Below are 26259 nucleotides of genomic sequence, written 5' to 3'. Positions count from 1 at the left end.
TGTCCGTCATTATTTTACCAACAGTCCATTGTTTTGAAAGAACAAAACATCTAGCATTGTTGTTGCACAGTAAAGAAATCATCTGCTAACACAACGTGTAAGAGTTCTGTGTTGTGTTACAACGCACTTGTTTGTTACGACACACGAGAAACAGCTGTCTGCTGTACAAATACACAAAGGAGGCTCTAATGGCTTTGTCGTTAGTGAATTAAGTGATGTGATTATGATCATGTCTGTGATTGTGACTGTCTCCCAGCCATCTGAAGGAATACGATAAGGACCGCCGTCTGTCAGTGGAAGTGTGGGATTGGGACCTGACCAGCCGGAATGACTTCATGGGTTCATTGTCCTTTGGCATCTCTGAACTCCATAAACAAGGCGTGGACGGATGGTAAGATGGTTGGTTGGATGGATGGATGGATGGGGAAACAGGTGGAGAAAAGAAGGGAATGACTTAATTACAAATGGTTGGTTGGATATTGATAAAGTGATGAATGGGTGATGGAATGACAGAGTGAGTAAAGTCTTTATGGAGTTATGTCCTTGGCATCTAAGGAGATGGATGGATGGCTGGATCAATTGATGGATGGATGATGGATGGATTGATTATGAATGGATGGATGGATGGACAAAGACAGATGAACAAGGGATGGATAGTTGAATGGATGGATGGATTATGAATGGATGGATGAATGGATGGACAGACAAAGACAGATGAACAAGGGATGGATGGATGGAGGGATTATGAATGGATGGATGAATGGATGATGATGGATGGACAGACAAAGACAGATGAACAAGGGATGGATAGTTGAATGGATGGATGGATTATGAATGGCTGACTGGATGTATGTATGTATGGATGGATGGATGGATGGATGGATGGATGGATGGATGGATGGATGGATGGATGGATGGACAGACAAAGACAGATGAACAAGGGATGGATGGATGGATTGCATGAATTCCATACAGCCATGAATTTTGAATGATGGAGGGATGAGCAGATGGAGGGAGGGATGGAAGGAAGGAAGGATGAAGAGAGACAGGGAAGGAATGAACTGATGAAAGGTAGCTGGACAAGGAGATAGATGAAATCATGAATGGGTGATGGAATGACAGAAGGGGTAAAATCTTTATGGCCTTCTCTCTGGCATGAAAGAGGATGAATGGATGGATGGGTGGGTGAATGTTGGATGAGTGGATGGATATGTGGGTGGATGGATGGATGGATTATGGGTGAGTGGATGGATCTGTGGGTGATGGATGTTGGATAAATGGACGGATGGATTATGGATGGGTGGATGGATCTGTGGGTGGATGGATGTTGGATAAATAGATGGATGGATGGATTATGGGTGAGTGGATGGATCTGTGGGTGGGTGGATGGAAGGGAAAAGTGCAGGTGGAGAGTTGGGCATGAGCAGGAGGAGGGAGGGTGGAGATGGAGGTGACCTTGCTCATTACTGTGCTGTGGGGGGGGGGGATAGTTTGAGCCGTTCTCTTTATTCTGGTGGTATTCAGTGGCAGTGTCTCCACCTCCCTCCTTCGTCTGATTTTTCTATCTCTCCGTCGCTCTGTCTTCCTCTTCCTCTCAGTCATCTACCTCTCTATACCTCTCTCTCTCTCTCTCTCTTTTCGCTGACACCGCCCTGTCAGTTTTTTTTAATGAGATGCCAGTGTTTGAGGTGAAATGGGAGAGATGCCATTAACAACCTGTCCAGAGAGAATGTGCATACGTGTGTGTGGGTGTGTGTGTGTGTGTGTGTGTGTGTGTGTGTGTGTGTGTGTGTAAAGGCATTTTTGTGCTCCATCTGTGTGTAGTTTATAAGCCCCCTGCCTTCTGGCGTCAGACTACACGGAGAGACACACAGAAACACATAGAAATTAAAAAGACACACAAAGAGACACAGAGAACAAAGAGAAACACACGGAGACACATAAAGACACACAGATACACACGCAAAATCACTGGTACACACACACACACACACACACACACACACACACACCCCTAAGTGGTGCTGACTACACTCCCCATAGGAAGAGGTTGTTTTGTATCCACATGTACTACATGCAAGTAGAAACAATGTAACTGTGAGACGTGAGCCTGGTTTTCTTAACCTTGTAATATTGTTAGAATTATACTATTATGATAATTATAATATTTATGAGAATATTACCATAAGTGTGTTGGTACATTAATGATTATCATCATATGATCAGTGTGTGGGGGCGGCATGCTGGCGCAGTGGTTAGCGCGGTCGCCTCACAGCAAGGTCCTGGGTTCGAGCCCCGGGGTAGTCCAACCTTGGTGGGTCGTCCCGGGTCGTCCTCTGTGTGGCGTTTGCATGTTCTCCCCGTGTCTGCGTGGGTTTCCTCCGGGTGCTCCGGTTTCCTCCCACAGTCCAGAGACATGTAGGTCAGGTGACTCGGCCGTACTAAACGGTCCCTAGGTGTGACTGTGTCGGGCCTGAGATGGACCGGCGGCCTGTCCGGGGTGTTTCCCCACCGTCCGCCCAATGAATGCTGGGATAGGCTGCAGCATCCCGTGACCCTGATTAGGATAAGAGGCTTGGAAAGTGGATGGATGTTCAGTGTGTGGTTTTCAGTGGCTAATTCAAACTCACTCTACATTACCTGCTGCTTTGATGTGGAGATAAAACTGGTAAAAGTTATTTCTTCTCTTTCTCGTTGTCTCTCTCTCTCCCCCCGTCTCTGTCTCTCCCCCCCCCCTCTGTGTGTGTGTTTGTGTGTCTCTCTCTCTCTCTCTCGCCCTCTCTGTCTCTCCAGGTTCAAGTTGCTGTCCCAGGAGGAGGGGGAGTACTTTAATGTCCCTGTTGCCCCAGAGGGGGAGGAGGGCAATGAGGAGCTAAGGCAGAAATTTGAGGTGTGTGTCTGTGTGTGTTGGTACTCTGTTTCACTTACATGTACACGACGTGTTTTTGTGTGTGTTGTGTCGGAGTTGGTATAAATTTGTATATATCTGAGTATGTCAGTATGGACCGTTTGTATGCTTATATATTACGTAAGTGTGTGTGTGTGTGTCTGTGTGTGTGTGTGTGTGTGTGAGAGACTATCTGCTAGGGTGAGCTGTTAGCAGTTGGCATGCAGACTTACTATCCGTTTTGGCAAGCAGCAGGTCCAGACAGACGTGTGTGTGTGTGTGTGTGTGTGTGTGTGTGTGTGTGTGTGTGTGTGTGTGTGTGAGACCAGTATGCCCTCTCATTAACACATTTGGCAGTTGAGAGGGAGATAACCCTGCTCTGTTTGCTCTCTTCCTCTTTTTCCCCACCTTCTCGTTCCTCCTTTCCTCTCATATGTCTGTCACTCTGCACCGCTTTAAAGCAGTTTACAAAGTACAACAGAGCAAACAAGTCACACACACACACACACACACACACACACACACACACACACACACACGCACGCACACACACAGAGGTTAAAGAAACCTAATAAAGCTGCCTTTTCATTGCAGTTATGTTTCAACAAAATGGCGACATAGAGGTCAAGGGTCATTTAACCGTGTGTCTGAATGGCACTTTAAATACTTAATTACAGGCGTCCGGGTAGTGTAGCGGTCTATTCTGTTGCCTACCAACACGGGGATCGCCGGTTTGAACCCCCGTGTTACCTCTGGCTTGGTCGGGCGTCCCGACAGACACAGTTGAGTGGGAATCTGCGGGTGGGAAACCGGATGTGGGTATGTGCCCTGGTCGCTGCACTAGCGCCTCCTCTGGTCGGTCGGGGCGCCTGTTCAGAGGGGAGAGGGGACTGGGGGGAATACCGTGACCCTCCCACGCGCTACATCCCTCTGGTGAAACTCCTCACTGTCAGGTGAAAGAAGCGGCTGGCGACTCCACATGTATGGGAGGAGGCATGCGGTAGTCTGCAGCACCTCCCCGGATCGGCAGAGGGGGCGGAGCAGCAACCGGATGGCTTGGAAGAGGAGTAATTGGATGGGTACTATTTGGGAGAAAAAGGGGGAACCCCCCCCCCCATAAATAACTAAATAAATACAGGCACCTCCTCATTCGTCTGCCTGCTGTCAGTTGTACCTCTTTTTGTCTTTATTACACTCCAGGAGTTGTTGAACCTGTGGTAGAAATAACAACTGGGAAGATTTACTTTTTATTGTAGTGTGTATTTTAGTTTTTTAGCCTCATATCTGTGAAGCACTTCGAGATCTGTGTCCACAGATGAGAAGCGCTATACAAACTCAATGTATTATTATTATTATTATTATTATCCCTCATTTCATTTTTAACATGTGCCTGCACATTGTTTTTAATGACAATAAACTGAATTTAATTGAATTATTGTTATTATTATTATTATTATCATTATTATGATAGGAACTAACCTGGAGATGCACAGATTGCAACTTTTTTGGCCGTTTCCCGATTTCCTATTTTTTAAAAGTCTGACCTGCCCATCCCGATTTCTTTGTTTGTAAGAACTATAGTCAACAGCCTACACAAACATTTCAGTAACTTTACTTTGACGGAAATTTCAATCGTATATATTTTCTTCGTGGCGCAGCACGGTCGCCTCACAGCAAGAAGGTCCTGGGTTCGAGCCCCGGGGTAGTCCGACCTACCCCTCATCATGGAGGATTCCATGTCCCTCTCCTGGATGGCCACCTTGCCGTGGTGGAGAAGCTCGCGCGTACCGATGATCCCAGGAGCTGTGCCGTCCGGAGCTTGGCTCCTGGTAGGGTCACCCAAGGTGGATAGATCAAGGAGGAGGTTCCAGGTGAAGCGCGATCAAACAAAGACCTCAACAGAGATACTGGCGGAAGATGTCTCCAGGCCACAACGGCAGTGAAGGCGGATGAAGGCTGCAGCAGAGGGTGGTCCCCAATCATCTTGGTTGTCCATGCCATTGGACTCTGGCCGCCCCCTGCCAAGGACCGTGTGGTGGCTGCAGACACATCAGCCCCTCCATGTAAAAAGCTGTCACACGCAGGCGTCCTCCCATTATTGTGGCTCCAGGATCAGCTTCTACGTCCAGCTGAAGACCCAGAAGGACCCAGAGGGAGGACGGTCATACTCAACCCCCGAGTGACCGCCGATGATGACGTCACGTCGGCTCAGCACATGGCCAGTGTGACAGGGAGCACTGGGATGCAGCTCATTACGTCAAGTGTTTTTTTTGGGGGGTGGGGTGGGGGGTGGGGTCCCCCTTTTTCTGCGTTTGCCTGTGTTTGCGTATTTGCGTTGAGTATGTTCCCGGTCGTAGTCTGGTTCATACTGGCTGCCTTCCCGGTCACGTTCCCCCATCTTACCTGTGGAGGTTGGTTTGGGCTTCACGTGTTTTATCTCCTCTGTGTTGAAGAGCGACACCGGTGGAGTTTCTCAGCATTGAGTCCATGTGACGCCACGCATCGCTTTTCCAGCACACTGCATGGCGCCTCCTAGTGGCGTTACAGCAGACATGCAGAAACACTCACTCTTTCATTACAGGATCTCAATATCACAAACTACCAACCCATCCATGTATTTTTGTTACATTTACCATTCCCAACAACACCCCCCCCCTCTCTCTCTCTCTCTCTCTCTCTCTCTCTCCCTCTCTCTCTCCCTCTCTCTCTCTCTCTCTCTCTCTCTCTCTCTCTCTCTCTCTCTCTCTCTCTCTCTCATCAAGGTCATAGTCCTCAGATGCTCACTGAGACGTATTCTCTAGGGGCTAGCTATCACAAAGACAAATGCGCACAACACACACACACACAGATTTGAACACAGAGTGGCGCACACACACACACACACACACACACACACACACACACACACACAACCTTGAGGGCAAAGCTATCAGAGAGACATGTGAAAGCTCACAAAGAGAAACAGAGAGGCAAGGAGAGGTTTTTTTGTGTAACATAACCCGCGTTCCCTTATTTCGCCCTGGCCAGAAATACCCACACTCTTCGTCCTGTGTGCAGTTTGTCCCTCTGTCTCTCTCTCCGTTTGGCTTTCCCTCTCGCACAAACACACACTTTCACACATGCATAAGTCACTCATAGCACTAAATTATGCATGGTGCATTCATGCAGACGTGCACACATTTTAAAACCTGTATGTACGTACATTCACACACACACACACACACACACACACACACACACACACACACACACATGCACATTAATACACATACAGAGAGGCCATCATGCTCAGAGCATTACTCAGATGAAGTTGAGCATTAGAAAGCAACTATCCTAAAACTACCTGCTCCCGTACATATAATGCAGTAACACCAAGCAGTCTGTCTGTCTGTCTGTCTGTCAGTCTGTCTGTCAGTCTGTCTGTCTGTCTCTCTGTCCGTCTCTCTTCCTGTCTCTCTTCCCCCCCATCTCCGCTTCTCCCTCTAGTTTGTTTGTCTGTTTCTCTAAATGTCTATAACTCATTTTCTCTTTTCTTATCTGTTCTGCCTGTCCGTCCCGCTCTGTCCCTCTCTCTGTCTCTCTCTCTCTCTGTCTCTCTCTGTCTCTCTCTCTCTCTGTCCCTCTCTCTGTCTCTCTCTCTGTCCCTCTCTGCCTATGTCTCTCTGCCTCTCTCTTTCTGTCTGTCCCTCTCTCTCTCTGTCTCTCTCTCTGTCTCTCTCCCTCTCTCTCTCTGTCCCAGTCTCTCTGTCTCTCTCTCTGTCCCTCTCTGCCTATGTCTCTCTGCCTCTCTCTCTTTCTGTCTGTCCCTCTCTCTCTCTGTCTCTCTCTCTGTCTCTCTCCCTCTCTTTGTCCCTGTCTCTCTGTCTCTCTCTCTGTCCCTCTCTGCCTATGTCTCTCTGCCTCTCTCTCTTTCTGTCTGTCCCTCTCTCTCTCTCTGTCTCTCTCTCTGTCTCTCTGTCTCTCTCTCTCTGTCTGTCTCTCTGTCTGTCCCTCTCTCTGTCTCTGTCTCTCTCTCTCTGTCTCTCTCTCTGTCTGTCTCTCTGTCTCTGTCTCTCTGTCTCTCTCTCTGTCTGTCCCTCTCTCTGTCTCTGTCTCTCTCTCTCTGTCTCTCTCTCTGTCTGTCCCTCTCTCTCTGTCCCTCTTTCTCTCTGTCTCTCTCTCTGTCTGTCCCTCTCTCTGTCTGTCTCTCTGTCTCTGTCTCTCTGTCTCTCTCTCTGTCTGTCCCTCTCTCTGTCTCTGTCTCTGTCTCTCTGTCTCTCTCTCTGTCTGTCTCTCTGTCTCTGTCTCTCTGTCTCTCTCTCTGTCTGTCCCTCTCTCTGTCTCTGTCTCTCTGTCTCTCTCTCTGTCTGTCCCTCTCTCTGTCTCTGTCTCTCTCTCTCTGTCTCTCTCTCTGTCTGTCTCTCTGTCTCTGTCTCTCTGTCTCTCTCTCTGTCTGTCCCTCTCTCTGTCTCTGTCTCTGTCTCTCTGTCTCTCTCTCTGTCTGTCCCTCTCTCTGTCTCTCTGTCTCTGTCTCTCTGTCTCTCTCTCTGTCTGTCCCTCTCTCTGTCTCTCTGTCTCTGTCTCTCTGTCTCTCTCTCTGTCTGTCCCTCTCTCTGTCTCTCTGTCTCTGTCTCTCTCTCTCTGTCTCTCTCTCTGTCTGTCCCTCTCTCTCTGTCCCTCTTTCTCTCTGGCTCTCTCTCTCTCACCTCTCTCTCTGTCTGTGTGTGTGTGTGTGTCTCTCTCTCTGTGTCACCCCCCCCCCCCATCTGTTTGGCATGGGAGAAAACAGGGGGAGCGCACAAGAGAAAGTAGCCACCTGATTCAAAGGAATAAAAATGACACAAAAACGTACACACACGCAAAATGAGAAGATAAAAAAAGGAAAAGGAAAGAGATTTTGGGGAGAGAGAAAGCCCCCTCACCCTTTTTCGGGTGGTGTGTGTGTCTTCCTCAAGCTCGGGTCCTCCACCAGAGACCTGGGAGTTTGAGGGTTCTGTGCAGTATCTTAGCTGGTCCTAGAACCACACTCTTCTGGACAGAGACCTCAGATGTTCCTGGAACCTGCTGGAGCCACTCTCTCAGTTCGGGGGTCACAGCCCCTAGTGCTCCTGTTACACAGGGACTACTGTGGATTTCACCTTCCACATCCAGTCTAGTTCTTCCCTCAGCCCTTGGTGTTTGTCCAGCTTCTCATGCTTCCTTCCTGATGTTGCTGTCACTCGAGATTACTACAGTGATCACTGCTGCTGTCTTCTGTTCCTTATCGACCACCACAGTGTCTGGTCGGTTAGCCAGCACCTGCTTGTCAGTCTGGAACTGGAAGTCCCACAGGGTCTTAGCTCTGCCATTCTCAACCACCTTTGGCAGTGTCGCCCATTTGGACTTGGGGACTTCCAGTCTGTATTCAGTACAGATATTCCTGTACACTATCCCCGTCTCTTGGTTATGCCTTTCAGTGTTCGCTTTCCCAGCTAGCATCTTACACCCTGCTACTAAGTGCTGGACTGTCTCAGGGGCGTCTTTGCACAGCCTGCATCTTGGGTCTTGTCTGGTTTTCTTAACCTTGTAATATTGTTAGAATTATACTATTATAATAATTACAATATTTGTGAGAATATTACCATAAGTGTGTTGGTACATTAATTATTATCATCATATGATCAGTGTGTGGGGGCGGCATGCTGGCGCAGTGGTTGGCGCGGTCGCCTCACAGCAAGAAGGTCCTGGGTTCGAGCCCCGGGGTAGTCCAACCTCGGGGGTCGTCCCGGGTCGTCCTCTGACTCAACCCGTCTGGTCTTGAGGGCCTGTTCTTGCGCTGCTGTGATCAGAGCCTCTGTGCGGTCCTTCAGTCCAGCCTTTGTTTTGCTTTCCAGATATTTCTATTGAAGAATGACAATTACACGTTTTCAATCACACATAGTGTACAATTTACATTTTTGTATTTGCAAGAAACAAAGGCAGAAGAACACTTCCGTAAGAAGAGAATATGGGAGGGAAAAAACAGCAAAGTGAAGTCAAATAAAACAGAATAGAATAGAGAAGCACACACTCACCCGCACCCCTCCCCCCACCCCACCACGGCTCAACGAGACTAGTGCAAAGCCAACTGATTGCATTTTCACTATGGTGTAAAACAGCAGGCAGATGTTCAACCAGATAATACCTGTAGTTCTGTGGAAAAAGATATAAAAAGTTGCCATTTGTGAAGAAGTTCCCCCCCCCACACACACACACTCTTCCGAGCCGTCCCAGTCGCTGCTCCACCCCCTCTGCCAATCTGGGGAGGGCTGCAGACTACCACATGCCTCCTCCTCCCATACATGTGGAGTCACCAGCCGCTTCTTTTCACCTGACAGTGAGGAGTTTCACCAGGGGGACGTAGCGCGTGGGAGGATCACGCTATTCCCCCCAGTCCCCCCCCCCCGAACAAGCGCCCCGACTGACCAAAGGAGGCGCTAGTGCAGTGACCAGGACACATACCCACAACAGGCTTCCCAACCGCAGACATGACCAATTGTTTCTGTAGGGACGCCCGACCAAGCCGGAGGTAACACGGGGATTCGATCCGGCGATCCCCCGTGTTAGTAGGCAACAGAATGGACTGTCACGCTACCCGGACGCCCAAGTTTCAAGCGTTGTCTCTAATTTGGTGTCATTTCCTCTGTTTTCTCTCCAAAACAGAGAGCAAAGATTGGCCCAAGCAAGATCACAGAAGGCTCCGCCTCCAACGCCGCGTCTCGCTTCGACTCCAACGGGAACCGGGATCGCATGAAGCTTTCTGACTTCAACTTCCTCATTGTGCTGGGCAAGGGTAGCTTTGGCAAGGTAAGAGTTTAATGTGTATGTATGTGTGCAATGTGTGGCTGTGTGTGTGTGTTGTGTATGTATATATGTATGTCTGTATTGTTCATATGTGCACGTTTAAGTAGGTTAATGTTTGTTGCATGTGCTTGTATGTGTAGTGCAGCAATACATGTGTGCATGCTCTGTGAGATTTTAGTTGTCTGCATGTAAATGGATCTATGTACATCAAGAGGTAAAGGTGAGAGAGAGAGAGAGAGAGAGAGAGAGAGAGAGAGAGAGAGAGAGTATGTTTTGGGCCCATCTGAATGAGTATCGGACTTGTTCTGCAGGATCGACAAGGACATATTCACAACGTTTTGGTAGAGGAAGGGAAGGATGAATGGAGGGAGCGAGAGAGAGAGAAACGGAGAGATGAAGAGCAGGTAGATAAAGATGGATGAAGATAATAAGACGGAGAGGACAACGTGACGAGTGGAGAGTGAGATGAAAAGGAGGAGGGGGGTGAACTAGAGGAAGGCATGACAAGGTTTAGATGAATGAAGCGAGGGAAAGAGGTAAAACAAACTGTCAGACTGGATGAGAGGGATGGAGTGAGGGAGAGGGATGGAGCGAGGGGGAGAGGGAGGAAAAGAGAAACGAGGTTAGCGAAGACACGCTCGACTGAGTCTGGGAACAGATGCAGGGAGGCGATGAAAGAGAAGGGGAGGAAAGGAGAGAATTAGGCAGAAGATGGAGCAAACAGGTAGAGAGGTGGAGGTACGGAGAGAGAGAGAGAGACAGAAGTAATGAAAGAAGTGCCACCGGTGTCACAGGGAGACGGAGAGAGGGGGAGAGAGACCATTGTCTGTGTACCAGACCTGTTTGCCAGCTGCCTGCTGTTTCCATGGTAACAGGAATTTAAAAGCGACATGGAAACGTCAATGTGGATAGACGATGGAGTCAAGGGTCGGTCATTACTGGAATACTCAACACACGCACGCACGTACACACACACACACACACACAAACTAACACTTATACAATTACAAATTTTGATTAAACATAACACACAAATCGAGGCGGACACAGACACACTTGCACACACAAACATGCACCCACACACACACCCACACACACACCCACACACACACAAATGATAAGCATTTTTTGCACTGGCGTAGATAGAACCAGCAACTAGGGCTGTGTGTTGGCGAGAATGTGGCAATACGATATGTATCATGATACAGGGGTTACGAGTCAATATATGGTGATACATTGTGATACTGTGAGAAAGGTGATACATTGTGATACTGTGAGAAAGGTGATACATTGTGATACTGTAAGAAAGCTGATACATTGTGATACTGTAAGAAAGGTGATACATTGTGATACTGTAAGAAAGCTGATACATTGTGATACTGTAAGAAAGCTGATACATTGTGATACTGTGAGAAAGCTGATACATTGTGACGTCATGGGCCTGTCTTCTTTGTGCTTATACTACTTCCTGTCTCAGTTTACGTTGTTGTGTTGGCGTGGAAGAGTCAAATGGCTGAAGACAGATGACAACACTGTTGTCTAGCGGTCGTTGGGTTACACACAACACAAAACGTTTGTCACGAACCTTCACATGTAAACAATTGAAAATGGATACAGTGGTTTTGAGAATCGATACAGTATCACAAAAGATAATATCGCGATGCTCGAGTGTATCGATATTTCCTTCCACCCCTACCAGCAACATGCACATCCACACACACACAGACACCCGTGTGAGTGACGACAGTTTCTGAAGACATCTGCATCACAATACTGTTCCTTTTCGATAGACATCGTTGCTGCTCTATGGTAACACACACACACACACACACACACACACTGACTCATACGCAGGCTCACATGCATGCAGACACACACACACACACACAGATACATACATAGGGTACACACAAGCATCAGCATGCACATGCACACGCATAAACTTGCCAGAACATCCGTTCAAACATACACCCAAACACACTCACAGCTACACACACAATATGTACGCACAAATATACACACACATAGACATGTACATGAGCAAATGCACTATTGTAAAATTGAGGTGAATGCGGAGACAGGTGACATCAGGGGAGATGGACGGTGTAGCTCTCAGCTTGACAGGACATGTTGTCGGATCAATTCAGTTAATATGATGGGCTATAAGTAACTGAAGGAACCAGGTTAGCAGCAGGCAGGCCTAATATTCAGAGAGACCATTCTTTATCTTGAAGGTCACAGGTTTGATCCCAGAGTATTCATCAAAAACTATGTTGACAGAGAGTCCATGAGTAAGACACATTACATGCTCTACAACATCAGAGCAGCAATCAAACAGAAAAGGAGGATTCATCACATGATGTCTGTGTCCACACAGACTCTAATTTATGTTCAGAAAAGGTCCCAGGTCGTGGCGGTCTATTCCATTGCCTACCAACACAGGGATCGCCGGTTCGAATCTCTGTGTTACTTCGGGCGTGGTCAGGCGTCCCTACAGGCACAATTGACTGTGTCTGCGGGTGGGAAGCCAGATGTGGGTATGTGTCCTGGTCACTGGCCTAGCGCTTCCTCTGGTTGGTCGGAGTGCCTGTTCAGAGGGGGGGGAGGACTGAGGGGAATAGCGTGATCCTCCCACGCGCTACGTCCCCCTGGTGAAAGTCCTCACTGTCAGGTGAAAAGAAGCGGCTGGTGACTCCACGTGTATGGGAGGAGGCATGTGGTAGTCTGCAGCCCTCCCCAGTTCAGCAGAGGGGGTGGAGCAGCGACCGGGATGGCTTGGAAGAGTGGGGTAATTGGCCAAGTACAGTTGGGGAGAAAAACAAGGTGAAATACAAAAGAAAAGAAAAGAAAAGGGTCCCGGTTGATATTTTGCACTCATTTTCCGACTCTGCCCTCTATTTCTTATAGCGTACGGTTCCTCCACCATTGAGTCGACCCTTTCTTTCAAATATGGGACGTGGTTGGGTCCTCATTATAATCCCGTTTTACTGTGAATATGAATCTGGATGGTGTCCATTAGATGCACTGGTTATTTGAGTCCTGTTGTTTTAGCCTCTCTTAAATTTAATCACTTGAATAAAAGGAAGTTACGTTGGATTTTTGGTGAGATAACTTGTTTTCTGGATGACTCACGTCTATCTATGAAACTATACTGTCAATCAATCAATTATTCAAGTTGCATTTTATATAGCGTTTTCCTAGTTGCAACAGCCACTCAAAGCGCTTTACAAATAATACAAATGCAAAACTTAAAATCACAATTACTGACGGTTAGGTGTGGTGTGCCCCAGGGCTTGGTGTTAGGACCATTGTTGTTCATATTGTACAACTTTATATATATAAAGCAAGAGTTTATGTTTGTATGTTTGCTTAAAACTCCAGAAATACTCATCGTAGAACAAAAACAGAGGTATCTTTAGGATCAGCACTTTCCAAGGATTGCACAGTTTAAAAAATATTTCAAAAACCAACTAAAAAGTTTGATTTATTTGCAAAATTGGGTTTATTTTCCTCTCTCTGGTTGTTCTACTTCTGTCCTTTTACAGCAGTCCCTCTCCGCCATCCATCGTCTCACAGTGTAGTGTTCACAAACAAAACATCTCCCCCGTTACTCATGGAAATACTATGTCATTATGACTGAACTTAGCCTAAGCGGCTTTAAACATTTTCCATCTGGAGAAGCAAGCAAAAATAAAAAATAAAAAAGTGACCTCCACATGGGCCACATACGACTAAAAAAAAACAAACACAAAAAACAAACAAACAAAAAATGTCATTGAAATACTGGAGCACAATTTGGTGGGTTTGTAAAATGACAGGTTAGGCTTCTTAGACTGTGAAATTGCAGTTGGTGATGGGGGACATTTGATTGTTGATGTTTACCTTAAACCAACACAGACTATTAAAACGACTGGAGTAAATCTTACTGCTCCATGTTTCTCACAAGGCCAGTTGTGTGTGGCTGCCTCCACAACTGGCAGAAAGCTTTCTATCCTAGCGCAAAATAGTGAGACACGCACGTGGATTACCCTGAGGTGCTGGAGCACCAAGCGGTTAATACAGCCACTGGCAAAGAAGCTTGATGACTGGATTGAAAATTATGACATTTGATCATTTTCATTAATAAGATTCGTTTATTCGACATTCGTTTATCACATGTATCATATCATAAATGATCCTATATTTCATCATCAATTATATCGTAAAGATCAGATCGTGTTGGTTGTTTTGGTGGGAACATGTGTCCTGCTCGCTGCATTAGCGAGCAGGACACATGCCCACATCTGGCTTCCAACCCACAGACACGGCCAAATGTGTCTGTAGGGACGCCTGACCAAGCCGGAGGTAACACGGGGATTCGAACCAGCGATCCCCATGTTGATAGGCAACGGAATAGTCCACCACACTACCCGGACGCCCCCTTTTTTGTATTTCCGTAGCAGAAAGATTTGCATATTTTAAACACCGACTGCTGTCGTTCTCTTCAGACAGAGAGTTCTGAATCTTTTATTTGTGCTTATGTGTGCTTTATTTTCTGCTGAGGTCTGTCTCTGCAAGTCCCTCATGCGAAACGCTGGTCCGGCTCTGGTTTTTTTTATCTCCAGACCAAGTCAAACAAACACTCGTTTAAATGCTTATTTGTTTGCATTGACAGACGGGGGTCAGACGTCAAGCCTGAACTGTAGGGAAGGTCAACACAACATGATGAGGTGCGCGCAGTGCAGTACAGTGTTCCATGATACAACACAGATCAATACAACGACTCAGTACAACACAGTACAACAGCATGTACCGTACACGAGCGAGCGGAACAGAGCCGCCGTGCATGTCTCATCTGCACCGGGATGTGATTTGGGTTGTAAATGCTGTTTTATGTCCTGTGTCAGCGTGTCTCGTCCTTGTCCTTGTGTTCGGATAAAAGATGCCGGGGACCAGATGGCGTCCTTTCTCAGATTCAACTTTATGGAGTTTGCGTTTATATAGAGTCACACTGACACCATATGGGCCCCGCACACACACACACACACGCACACACGCGCACACACACGCACACACACACACGCAGGCACATGCACACACTATTAACACTAACTTCAGATCTCAATGCAACACATAACAGAAACAACTTGACTCTAACACACTGGCTCACAATCCTAAATTACTCTTGCCTACACACACACACACACACACACACACATCCACTTACCTGTGTCTCTCTGTCCATCTGTGCTGTGTTCCCAACAGAATCCTGAACCCAGTCACCCCTCCTTATTATCATACCTGAATATTTATGAGGCACTCACACATAAGTTTTCTGCCTCATTCTGTCTTAATGGAACCTCAGTGGCTAACTGGATTATGTTTTCTTTAATGGCTGTTTTTGTTTGCTTTTTTAAGTAATTTCTGTTATTGTCTCCACAATAATTGTCTCCATGTTTCCGCTTCCGGCGTGGGAAGATGGCAGCGCGAATTCCCGTTTGCGGCGGCCTCACCCAGTACCGTCCATGCAATAACTTTGCGCACGCGTGGGTCTCAGTTTGTTTTGTCTTTGTTTGACGGCTGGGAGAGCTTGGTCGGCTGCGTCCTGTGGGCCCAGCGATCACAGCCCTGCCTGGAGCTGCGCCTGAAGAGGAAAGACTGAGGGCAGTCAGACAGGATGCAGAAGCGGGGCAGGCTAAGCTAACTGCTAGTCCATGCAGATCGGCAGTTCAGATAACACCGAGAGTGGTCTGGCGGCAGCCTCGCCGAATGTTGACTGTGTTTTAGTGTCATCTGTCGTCGGGTGGAGTGCGGGGAGGTGTGTTGAAGGTGTCCGGCTGGGAGAGCTGGTGTTGGATCGGCTGGGGGAGCCTGGTCTGCTGAGTCCAGTGGGCCCAAGAACCACGGCCCTGCTGGAGCTGCACCTGAGGAGGCAACACCAAGTGTGGTGTGACAGAACGCAGAAGCTGGGCAGGCTAAGCTAGCTGCTAGCCTGTGCAGACCGACAGTCATCCTGGCTGGCGTTTGTTCTCTGGACAGTGGAATTGTTGGACTGTGTTGCACTGAGTTGACTGTGTTGTTAACTTTTTTTTTTGTTGCTTTGTTCTCTCTGTTTTTGTTTGTTTTTGGTGGTGTCATTTTTGGGAAATTTTGGGTGCGTGTTTCTGTCTTTTGTGTCGCACTGCTGGGGGCGGGAGTTAACGGCATTTCGTTTCTTTTGTGTACGCAAGTACATGAAAGAAATGACAATTTATTTATTCCCGATTCCTGATTATGTCCACACACACACACACACGGCTTTCGGTTCACAAATGTTTTGTGTGCAAGAGCAGGCTATCAAACACACTTATTAAAATGAGTTGAGGTGGTCCTGCTGACCCCTGACCGCTGTACTCACAGGAATTCAATTCAATTCCATTTATTGTCATTAAAAACAATTCAGGCACATGTGTAAAATGAAATGAGGGCTGCGGCTTCGCCAAACTGCAAGACAGACAGACAGACAAACACAGTATAAGATATACACAGATGAAGACTAACGCTAAAGATAAAGTAAAAAGAAAAAGAAAAGAACTCGATAATAAACCTATTTACAGACATCCAGTGGGTGGCCAGGTTCAGGTGGGCAACAGCTTGGGGAAAGAAGCTGTTTTTGAGCCTGGTAGTGCGGGCTCTGAGGCTCCTGTAGCGCCTCCCAGAGCGCAGGGGGAGAACAGTCCATGGTTGGGGTGAGTGGGATCTCTGCTGATGCTGAGACCCCTTCGAAGGCAGCGTTTGTGATAAATGTCTTTTATGGCTGGGAGCTGGGTACCGGCGATATGCTGGGCCGCCTTGATGACCCGCTGCAGAGCTTTCTGGTCTATTTAGGTGCAGTTGCTGTACCACACTGAGATGCAGCTGGTCAGGATGTTCTCTATGGTGCAGTGGTAGAAGTTGTTGAGAATTTTGGGGGATAGACAGCACTCCTCAGCCTCCTCAGGAAATGCAGGCATTGTTGGAGCTTTTTCACAAGGGCCTGGGTGTTTAATGTCCAGGAGAGGTCCTCGCTGATGTGGACTCTAAGGACTTTAAAGCCGGAGACACGCTCAACTTCCACCCCATTGATGTGTACGGGGGAGTGGCTGCAGCTTCTAGACCTCCTGAAGTCTACAGTCAGCTCCTTCGTCTTCTGCACATTGAGGAGAAGATTGTTGGTGGTGCAGCATGATGTGAGCTGCTGAATCTTGTCCCTGTAGGCCGTCTCGTCATTGTTGATGATACGGCCAATGACTGTGGTGTCATCCATAAACTTAATTATTACATTTGAGGGGCAAGGTGGCGGGCAGTTGTGGGTAAAGATGGAGAAAAAGAGGGGGGTCAGAACACAGCCTTGAGGGGCACCTTTACTGAAGGTCAGGGTGGAGGAGGTGTGGTCACCTAACCTATCAGACTGAAGTCTGTTGTTCAGGAGGTCCAGCTGCAGAGCTTTCTGGTCTACTGAGGTGCAGTTGCTGTACCACACTGAGATGCAGTTGGTCATGATGCTCTCTATGGTGCAGTGGTAGAAGTTGGTGAGAATTTGGGGGGATAGATGGGTGCTCCTCAGCCTCCTCATGAAATTCAGACATTGTTGGAGCTTTTTCACAAGGGCCTGGGTAATTAATGTCCAGGAGAGGTCCTCGCTGATGTGGACTCCAAGGACTTTAAAGCCAGAGACACGCTCAACTTCCACCCCATTGATGTGTACGGGGGAGTGGCTGCAGGTTCTAGACCTCCTGAAGTCTACAATCAGCTCCTTCATCTTCTGCACATTGAGGACAAGAGTGTTGGTGGTGCAGCATGATGTGAGCTGCTGAATCTTGTCCCTGTAGGCCGTCTCGTCATTGTTGGTGCTACGGCCAATGACTGTGGTGTCATCCATAAACTTAATTATTACATTTGAGGGGCAAGGTGGCGGGCAGTTGTGGGTAAAGATGGAGAAAAAGAGGGGGGTCAGAACACAGCCTTGAGGGGCACCTTTACTGAGGGTCAGGGTGGAGGAGGTGTGGTCACCTAACCTAACAGACTGAAGTCTGTTGGTCAGGAAGTCCTGCTGCAGAGCTTTCTGGTCTACTGAGGTGCAGTTGCTGTACCACACTGAGATGCAGCTGGTCAGGATGTTGTCTATGGTGCAGTGGTAGAAGTTGGTGAGAATTTTGGGGGATAGATGGGCGCTCCTCAGCCTCCTCAGGAAATGCAGGCGTTGTTGGAGCTTTTTCACAAGGGCCTCGGTGTTTGATGTCCAGGAGAGGTCCTTGCTGATGGGGACTCCAAGGAATTTAAAGCTGGAGACACACTCCACCACCCCATTGATGTGTATGGGGGAGTGGCTGCAGCTTCTAGACCCCCTGAAGTCCACAATCAGCTCCTTCGTCTTCTGCACATCGAGGACAAGATTGTGGGTGGTGCACCATGATGTGAAGTGCTGAATCTCATCCCTGTAGGCCGTCTGGGCATGTGTTAGATCTCCTAGATGAGCGATGTTCCTCATCAGGAACATCTGTCATCAAAACAACAGTACAGAAACCAATTTGCGACCCGGAGGTCGCCAGTCCGATTCCCGCAACTGCAGGAAAAAAAATCTAGGAGGGAAATTGTAGGAATGTCGCTTTACCCTCCCTCGCCGTTTAAGTACTCTTGAGCAAGGCACTTAATCCCTGGTTACAGAGCAGGAGACTGTACTTTTACTGGGCTGGTCACGAGCTGTGAGCGGAAGGGTAGCGGTTGAATCGCCGTCATTTATCACATTCTTCAGGCGCCGGTGACCTCAGAAAACCACGAGTTTGGTTTGGTGTTCAAGGGATAGTTTCTCCGGGGAGGACGAGGAAGGGTGGCAAGAGGGAAACGGTGAAGGCGCCACACAAAAAAACAAACACAAAATGGAGAGAAAATAGGGAGAACGAAGAGGGGATAGGGAGGAAGAGGAGATAAGGAGGGAGAGAGTGGAACGAAGGGAGAAGAAATTTGGAGGTACATGTGTCTGACCTCGGCTAAAATGAATTTAAACTGTAGGAGACCACACACACACACACACACACACACACACACACACACACACACACACACACACACACACACACACACTTCTTGGGGTCTGTTTAGTTCATCTCCAAGGAAACAGAGCTCACCACTGATAGCTGTGGAACCAACACCCCACACTCTTTGTGTGTGTGTGTGTGTGTGTGTGTGTGTGTGTGTGTGTGTGTGTGTGTGTGTGTGTGTGTGTGTGTGTGTGTGTGTGTGTGTGTGTGTCTGTTTGTGGATGTGTCCTGCAGGCGTGATTGCGAGCAGATGTGTTCCCAGATTTCTCGATTAAAGAGAATATGCTGCCGAATTGCTCAAATGCTGCCAATCTCTCTCTCTCTCTCTCTCTCTCTCTCTCTCTCTCTCTCTCTCTCTCTCTCTCTCTCTCTCTCTCTCTCTCTCTCTCTCTCTCTCTCTCTCTCGCCCCATCTGTCCCCTTTTCATTCTGTTTCTCTCTCTCTCATTTTCGGTCTATCTCTTTCTCATTAGCGGCAGCTCTTTGTTTCTTTCTCTTTCTCTCTCATTCTCCTCTTTCTCTTTCTGTAGATCTCTCTCTCTCTCTCTCTCTCTCTCTCTCTCTCTCACTTCCTTCAGTTTCCCTGTGTCCTCACTGCCCACTGGTGCCTCTCTCTCTCTCTCTCTCTCTCTCTCCCCCCTCTATCCTCAACCCCCCGCCCCCCCAGTGCTCCTTCTCTCCACTTGCCCTTCACTTTCTAATCCTGCTTTTTTTCACCCATCCACCTTCCACCTATTCCCTGCAGAAATATTGAGCCCCCCCCCTTTCCTCCCCCATATCTCTCTCTCATGGCCCTGTGTCCTGTGTCACCCTTCTGTCCGTCCATCTGTCTGTCGGTCACCCTGGACTGTCTGTCTGTTTATCTGTTTCTGTCTGTCTGACTGTCTGTCTGTCCATCAGAGAGGAGCTGTCTCCGATGACAACCGTAAAGTGAAAAACGACAGGGCCTGCGGGTGGCGCGGCGGGCTATTCCATTGCCTACCAACACGGGGTTCGCCGGTTTGAATCCCCGCGTTACCTTCGGCTTGATCAGGCGTCCCTACAGACACAATTGGCTGTGTCTGCGGGTGGGAAGCCGGATGTGGGTAGGTGTCCTGGTTACTGCACTAGCGCCTCTTCTGGTCAGTCAGGGCACCTGTTTGGGGAGGAAGGGGAACTAGGGGGGAATAGCGTGATCCTCCCACGCGCTACGTCCCCCTGGTGAAACTCCTCACTGTCAGGTGAAAAGAAGCGGCTGGTGACTCCACATGTATGGGAGGAGGCGTGTGGTAGTCCGCAGCCCTCCCCAGATCAGCAGAGGGGGTGGAGCAGGGGACGGCTCGGAAGAGCGGGGTAATTGGCCAAGTACAACTGGGGAGAAAAAAAAAGGGGGGGGGGGTCCAAAAAAAAGGAAGTGAAAAACAATAAGAATGTAACACTCACCTCTTTGTCCTGGTCTCCCTTCAATTTCTCTCTCTCCCCCCCCCCTCCCTCTAGGTGATGCTGGCGGAGCGTAAAGGGACAGAGGAGTTGTACGCCATCAAGATCTTGAAGAAGGACGTGGTGATCCAGGATGACGACGTGGAGTGCACCATGGTGGAGAAGAGAGTGTTGGCTCTGTCTGGCAAACCTCCCTTCCTAACGCAGCTCCACTCCTGCTTCCAGACCATGGTATGAACACACACACACACACACACACACACACACACACACTGCTATTCTACACATGTAGGTTGTCATACATGGTGGTCCATGTGTATCACAACTTTGAAGGGAAATTTGTAAAAATCGATAAAAGAAAATGCAAATTGCTGCGTCTTTCAATTAACTGGTGTTGTGGGAAAAAAAGGCAACCCCTCCCCTGTGTGCAGGGCACGAAAAGTCTACATCATCAAAATGGCGCCGATAATGGTTGCTTAGCAACAACAGCTGACAACTACCGGTTAACGCTTAAACTTAGCAGAGAGAAAGGATCTTTTTTTAGGGGGGGGGGATTTTTTTTCCCCCTCCTTTTTCTCTCCAGTTGTACCCGTCCAATTACCCCACTCTTTCGAGCCGTCCCGGTCTCTGCTCCACCCCCTCTGCTGATCCGGGGAGGGCTGCAGACTACCACATGCCTCCTCCCATACATGTGGAGTCACCAGCCGCTTCTTTTCACCTGACAGTGAGGCGTTTCGCCAGGGGGACGTAGCGAATGGGAGGATCACGATATTCTCCCCAGTTCCCCCTCCCCCTCAAACGGGTGCCCCGACCGACCAGAGGAGGCGCTAGTGCAGCGACCAGGACACATACCCACATCCGGCTCCCCACCTGCAGACACGGCCGATTGTGTCTGCAGGGACGCCCGACCAAGCCGGAGGTAACACGGGGAATCAAACCGGCGATGCCCGTGTTCCTAGGCAACGGAATAGACCGCTATACTACCCGGATGCCCCGAAAGGATCATTTTCAACATTTTAGTCCAGGTAACTTCAGACTATGGATTAAAATGTACCAACTTTAATGTTGTGAATTCAATACCTGAGCTTTTGATTATCGAGGCGGACATAATCGTGGGTTTTTACCCAGAATTACATCCGTTTTACCAAAAAATTGAATTTGGTTTTTGATTTCCCTCCATCACTGCTGAGAGACGTATTTTTTGTCCATATAGCGTCACTTAGGGGCGCTTCGTTTGCTTCTCATTATGGGCCGCGACTTGTTGATTCCTCGAGGCGTCATGTCCTCTCTTGATGCCTGAGAAAGTGCGGCACTTCTTTCTTGCTCTCCGTCTGAAATGGCATTGACACTTTATTTTCGTTTATGAAAATTAGAGTTTCATTTTCTGTCCAAACGTGGCCCTGTGACTATATATATTATATATATTTATTATTTTGCTCCTTATTTGTTGAGCACTTCCCCTACCGTTGAGTGTTTCTTTTAACAAAGTTTATATATATATATATATATATATTTCTAGAGGTGGGGGGGAGCGGGGGAAGAGGGATATACCTGTGCTGCTAACTCTCAAACAAGCCCCGCAGCTGAGGCGAGGATGAACAGGACGTCACTCAATGGTCGAAAATTTCTTTATTTTTAACCAACAGGTTACAAACATTGAAAAAGAAAACACACAAAATACAAACATACATCATTCAAGTACCCTCAACTCAAAGCTAACACACAATATAACTCACTCACTCTTGCAATCACTCACCAGTCCGTCCTTGTCCCGTCATACTAAAGAGTCCCCGCTCTGAAGCTGTATTAACTTTCTTGACATCACCCCCAGAACGTAAATCAGCCAATCACAGCAGCTCCCTAACTGAGACCCCGGATGCACGCATTTCTCGCCAATAGAATTTCGCAATAAAAGTCCTTATCAAGCGCACAGAAATCACATACAATCAGAACTGGAATAAATCTCATTATTATTATCAATACTCAGATTCACTCATGTAACTAACAATTCAAACAATGTTACAATTTAACTACATGTAAACGAAATAACTTTCACAAGTTTGTACTTAAACTAAACAAAAATCTCTGACTAAACACAACTCAAATCCAACCACCCCATAGAAAGTAACACAATACCAATTGGGTAAAAAAAATGGTAATGTTGACATACAGACATACTTCTCAAGTGTCTCACAATATAATATTGTTTAAAAAAAAGTGTTGCTGCTTTTTTTTTTGCCACGGTCGCCTCCCCAGTAGTGATAAAAGTGTTAATGAGCACTGGAAATGTACTGCCACCACCCTACTACCAAACCCCGCCCCCCCAAACCTGTCGTGTGAAGCTCACATCTGGTTTACAGCAGCCGTTTTTCCATGTAGAAGCCATGTTAGGCTGGAGATGAACGGGTCATGTGACTCACCGGCTCCATGCGGCTCCGTATGGCATGGAGTAATAAACGAGTAAAACAGAAACACACATATACATTTGAGCACATCTGTGCACACACACACAAACACACTCACACACACTCTCACACACACACAGACCAAGCTAATCCTCTTCAGCAGAAATTCTCTGACCAGGGATGGCAGACTGCCTCTCTGGAAGCCTCTCACATGGAGGAGTACGCAGGCAATTATTACACACACACACATTTACTATTTACTGCCAACAAATACATATATATATTTATATACACTCACTGCAAGCCCGTTTGTATCTGCACATGTGTAACACACAAAATAGGCTTGCAGACACATACCATAGCAGACATGCATAAAATCATGCTGTTTCCTAAAACACTCAGAGAGAGAGACACACACACACACACACACACCCACTATCCCACTAGCCCTCTCTTTTCTGTGACACGCTCTACAACACTGGCAATTACAGCAGATATATATATATATATATATATATATATATATATATATATATGCGCACAGCTATAGGAGAGTAGCTGGCTGTCACATGGTGTCAGTGTGTTTCCTTCATTTTCTGACCGATGGAATGGACAGACTGTTACCCCTCCATCTCTCTCTCTCTCTCTCCCTCCCTCCCAACTATTTTATCTTTCTCTCACCCTCTGTCTCTCTGTCTCTGTCTCTGTCTCTGTCTCTCTCTCTCTCTCTCTCTCTTGCTCCCCATGTAGGACCGGTTGTATTTTGTCATGGAGTACATCAATGGAGGAGATCTCATGTACCAAATTCAGCAGGTTGGCAAGTTCAAAGAGCCCCATGCTGTGTGAGTAGACCCACACACACACACACACACACACACACACACACAATATGTATGTACAGGCACATACATATTAAATGCTTAATGACAACATGTCTAAATGGTCATTTTACAGTGAGATAATATCTTAAAATGTGTATTTTCCAGCAGAGCTGGATGTATACAGGTATTTATCACAGCCAACTGTTAACCAAGCTTGAGGGTGTGCTAATTTGTGTTACCGCCTGATTTAATGGTTGGCTGCACACTATGCTGCCAACACCAAATAGCCATCAGTTTGTACCATCCAGAGGTCTGAGGATGGGACGGGGATAGACGAGTAGCCAGGTAAAAACCTGGACCTCAAACGTGTGGTTCTCTGTGAGTTTATTGCAGATATAAATGGAAATATTGAAGCTACAATCCTGAAAATGGTCTTTCTCTGCTACGCTGTTCAAATGTTTACTGGTAGTACCTTTGAATATACCAGTGATGGACCGTATCAGAAGAGACACTTGTTAGCTACTACATCTTTAGGACTGTCCCCAGATAGCATCCAGATGTGGGCCGCTTCAGACGATGATGGTCTTCTTCTGGCCCTGACAAAATGGATGTGAGCCTGAAGTGGCCCACATGTAGAATACCAAATTTGGCCCAAATATGCCAAATCAAATGTGGGCCTTTTGTGGCAAAGACGTGGTGCTCTCAGCAACATGTAATCTGGATGTGAGCCTGAAGTGGCCCGTGTGGTAAATGGTGAATATGGCCCAAATATCACAAACCAAATATGGGCCACCTTTGGCAAATATGTGACACATGCGGCGTTGCTATGGCTTGGTTCTGGCCCAGATCTGGCAAACAGGAGCGGACCGCCAAGTGCCATCATTCTAGAAGGAGCTTGACGTGACTCATTCAATATGCAAGATTTACAGCATCTGGGTAGCATAGCGGTCTATTCCGTTGCCTTCCAACACGGGGATCGCCAGTTTGAATCCCTGTGTTACCTCCGGCTTGGTCAGGTGTCCCTACAGACACAATTGGCCGTATCTGCAGGTAGGAAACCGGATGTGGGTATGTGTCCTGCACTAGCGCCTCCTCTGGTCAGTCAGGGTGGAGGGGGAACTGGGGGGAATAGCGTGATCCTCCCACGTGCTACGTCCCCCTGGTGAAACTCCTCACTGTCAGGTGAAAAGAAGCGGCTGGCGACTCCACATGTATGGGAGGAGGCATGTGGTAGTCTGCAGCCCTCCCCGGATCGGCAGAGGGGGTGGAGCAGCAACCAGGACGGCTCGGAAGAGTGGGGTAATTGGCCAGGTACAATTGGGGAGGAACCCCCCCCCCCAAAAAAAAAGAAGAAAAGAATCGAAATCAAATCGTGAAATTCCGAAAGATTCCCAACCTTATTTGGGCACTCCATGGCTGTCGTGTTGGAATACTTGAGTCCGTCTGTGGATGAAGCTGTGGGATGTAGCACAAGCTCCGGGCATCTGAAACCCAGTGTCTCTGGGTCCCACGGTGGAGAAATACCTCGTTATCTTGCTGTTGCAGGGCCCTTTGGCCTTCACGCTGATTATAGAGGAGGCCTGTAAAGCACCATCACACCCCCACCATGTTCTGTGCTGCTGCTATATGCTGCTTCACATGCACTCTGACACCTCCTGCTACACCTCTATATCCACCCCCCCCCTTCCTGCACACACACACACACACACACACTCACACTCACTCAAGGTATGGCCGGCGTGTGTCCAGGCTCCTCCTGTTGATCTAATCAGTTGGTCTCTGACCACAAACAAGACAGCGCCGACCTTTACACAGATCCACAAACACACAGGGACAGACACACAAACAAACATAGAAACATATACACAAGGCACTCATACAAACACGTCCACAAATACACAGACAAACACATACACACACACACACACACACAAAAGTGTGTACACAGAGATGTGCACATCACGCACACATCCATACACACACTTCAGCACGCGTGCAAACAAACAGAATGTCACAAATGATCTCTCTGTCTCTTTTCCTCCTTTTCTCTCTCTAATTGGCTGTTTGTGTGTGTGTGTGTGTGTGTGTGTGTGTGTGTGTGTGCAGGTTCTACGCTGCAGAGATAGCCATCGGTCTTTTTTTCCTCCATGTGAAGGGCATCATCTACAGGTAAGGCCTCAACATTTGTAATCTCCGTGTCACATGATCACAAAGTCCCCGCATGTGATCTCCACACCAAACCCAAGATCATGTGACTGTCCGGATGGTGTGGCGGTCGATTCCGTCACCTAGCAACAACGGGGATCACGGTTCAAATCCCCGTGTTACCTCTGGCTTGGTCGAGCGTTCCAACAGACACAATTGGCCGTGTCTGTGGGTGGGAAGCCGGATGCAGGTATATGTCCTGGTCGCTGCACTAGCGCCTCCTCTGGGTGGTCGGGCCGCCTATTCGAGGGGGAGGGGGAACTGGGGGGAAGTAGCGTGATCCTCCCACGCGCTACGTCCCCCTGGTGAAACTCCTCACTGTCAGGTGAAAATAAGCGGCTGGTGACTCCACATGTATCGGAGGAGGCATGTGGTAGTCTGCAGCACCTCCCCGGATCGGCAGAGGGGGTGGAGCAGCGAACGGGATGGCTCAGAACAGCGGGGTGATTGGCCAGATACAATTGGGGTGAAAAAAGGGGGAGGAAATGCACAAAAAAAAGTGACCGCTACACTCATACCAGCGATTATTTACTGGCCAAATACAACGATGGAGAATGGTCGTCAATGAGTTTACAAGAATGAGGTCATAGTTACAGTCCAAATTAAACCTGGTAAATGAAAACTTTTTGATGAAATGTAATGAGGTTTGCATTTCATTCGAGATTTTGTTGACCTCTCATTTTC

The 26259-nt window shown here is 47.9% G+C and overlaps 1 protein-coding gene across 1 annotated transcript in view; it reads left to right on the top strand.

Annotated features, from left to right (window-relative positions):
- prkcbb (protein kinase C, beta b) overlaps window positions 1–26259 on the top strand; it is a 170099-nt gene that overhangs the window by 113524 nt on the left and 30316 nt on the right. Inside the window, exons 7-12 of the mRNA XM_056287403.1 lie at window positions 257–391; window positions 2794–2890; window positions 9548–9691; window positions 20202–20375; window positions 23300–23391; window positions 25477–25539. Of these exons, the coding sequence (XP_056143378.1) occupies window positions 257–391; window positions 2794–2890; window positions 9548–9691; window positions 20202–20375; window positions 23300–23391; window positions 25477–25539 (705 nt within the window). The remainder of the gene's footprint in view (window positions 1–256; window positions 392–2793; window positions 2891–9547; window positions 9692–20201; window positions 20376–23299; window positions 23392–25476; window positions 25540–26259) is intronic.

Source organism: Lampris incognitus, chromosome 10, assembly GCF_029633865.1.
Source record: "Lampris incognitus isolate fLamInc1 chromosome 10, fLamInc1.hap2, whole genome shotgun sequence".
In the NCBI taxonomy this organism is placed as follows: domain Eukaryota; kingdom Metazoa; phylum Chordata; class Actinopteri; order Lampriformes; family Lampridae; genus Lampris; species Lampris incognitus.
Note: the sequence above shows the minus strand (reverse complement) of the source record. Positions and strands in the feature narration are given on the sequence as shown.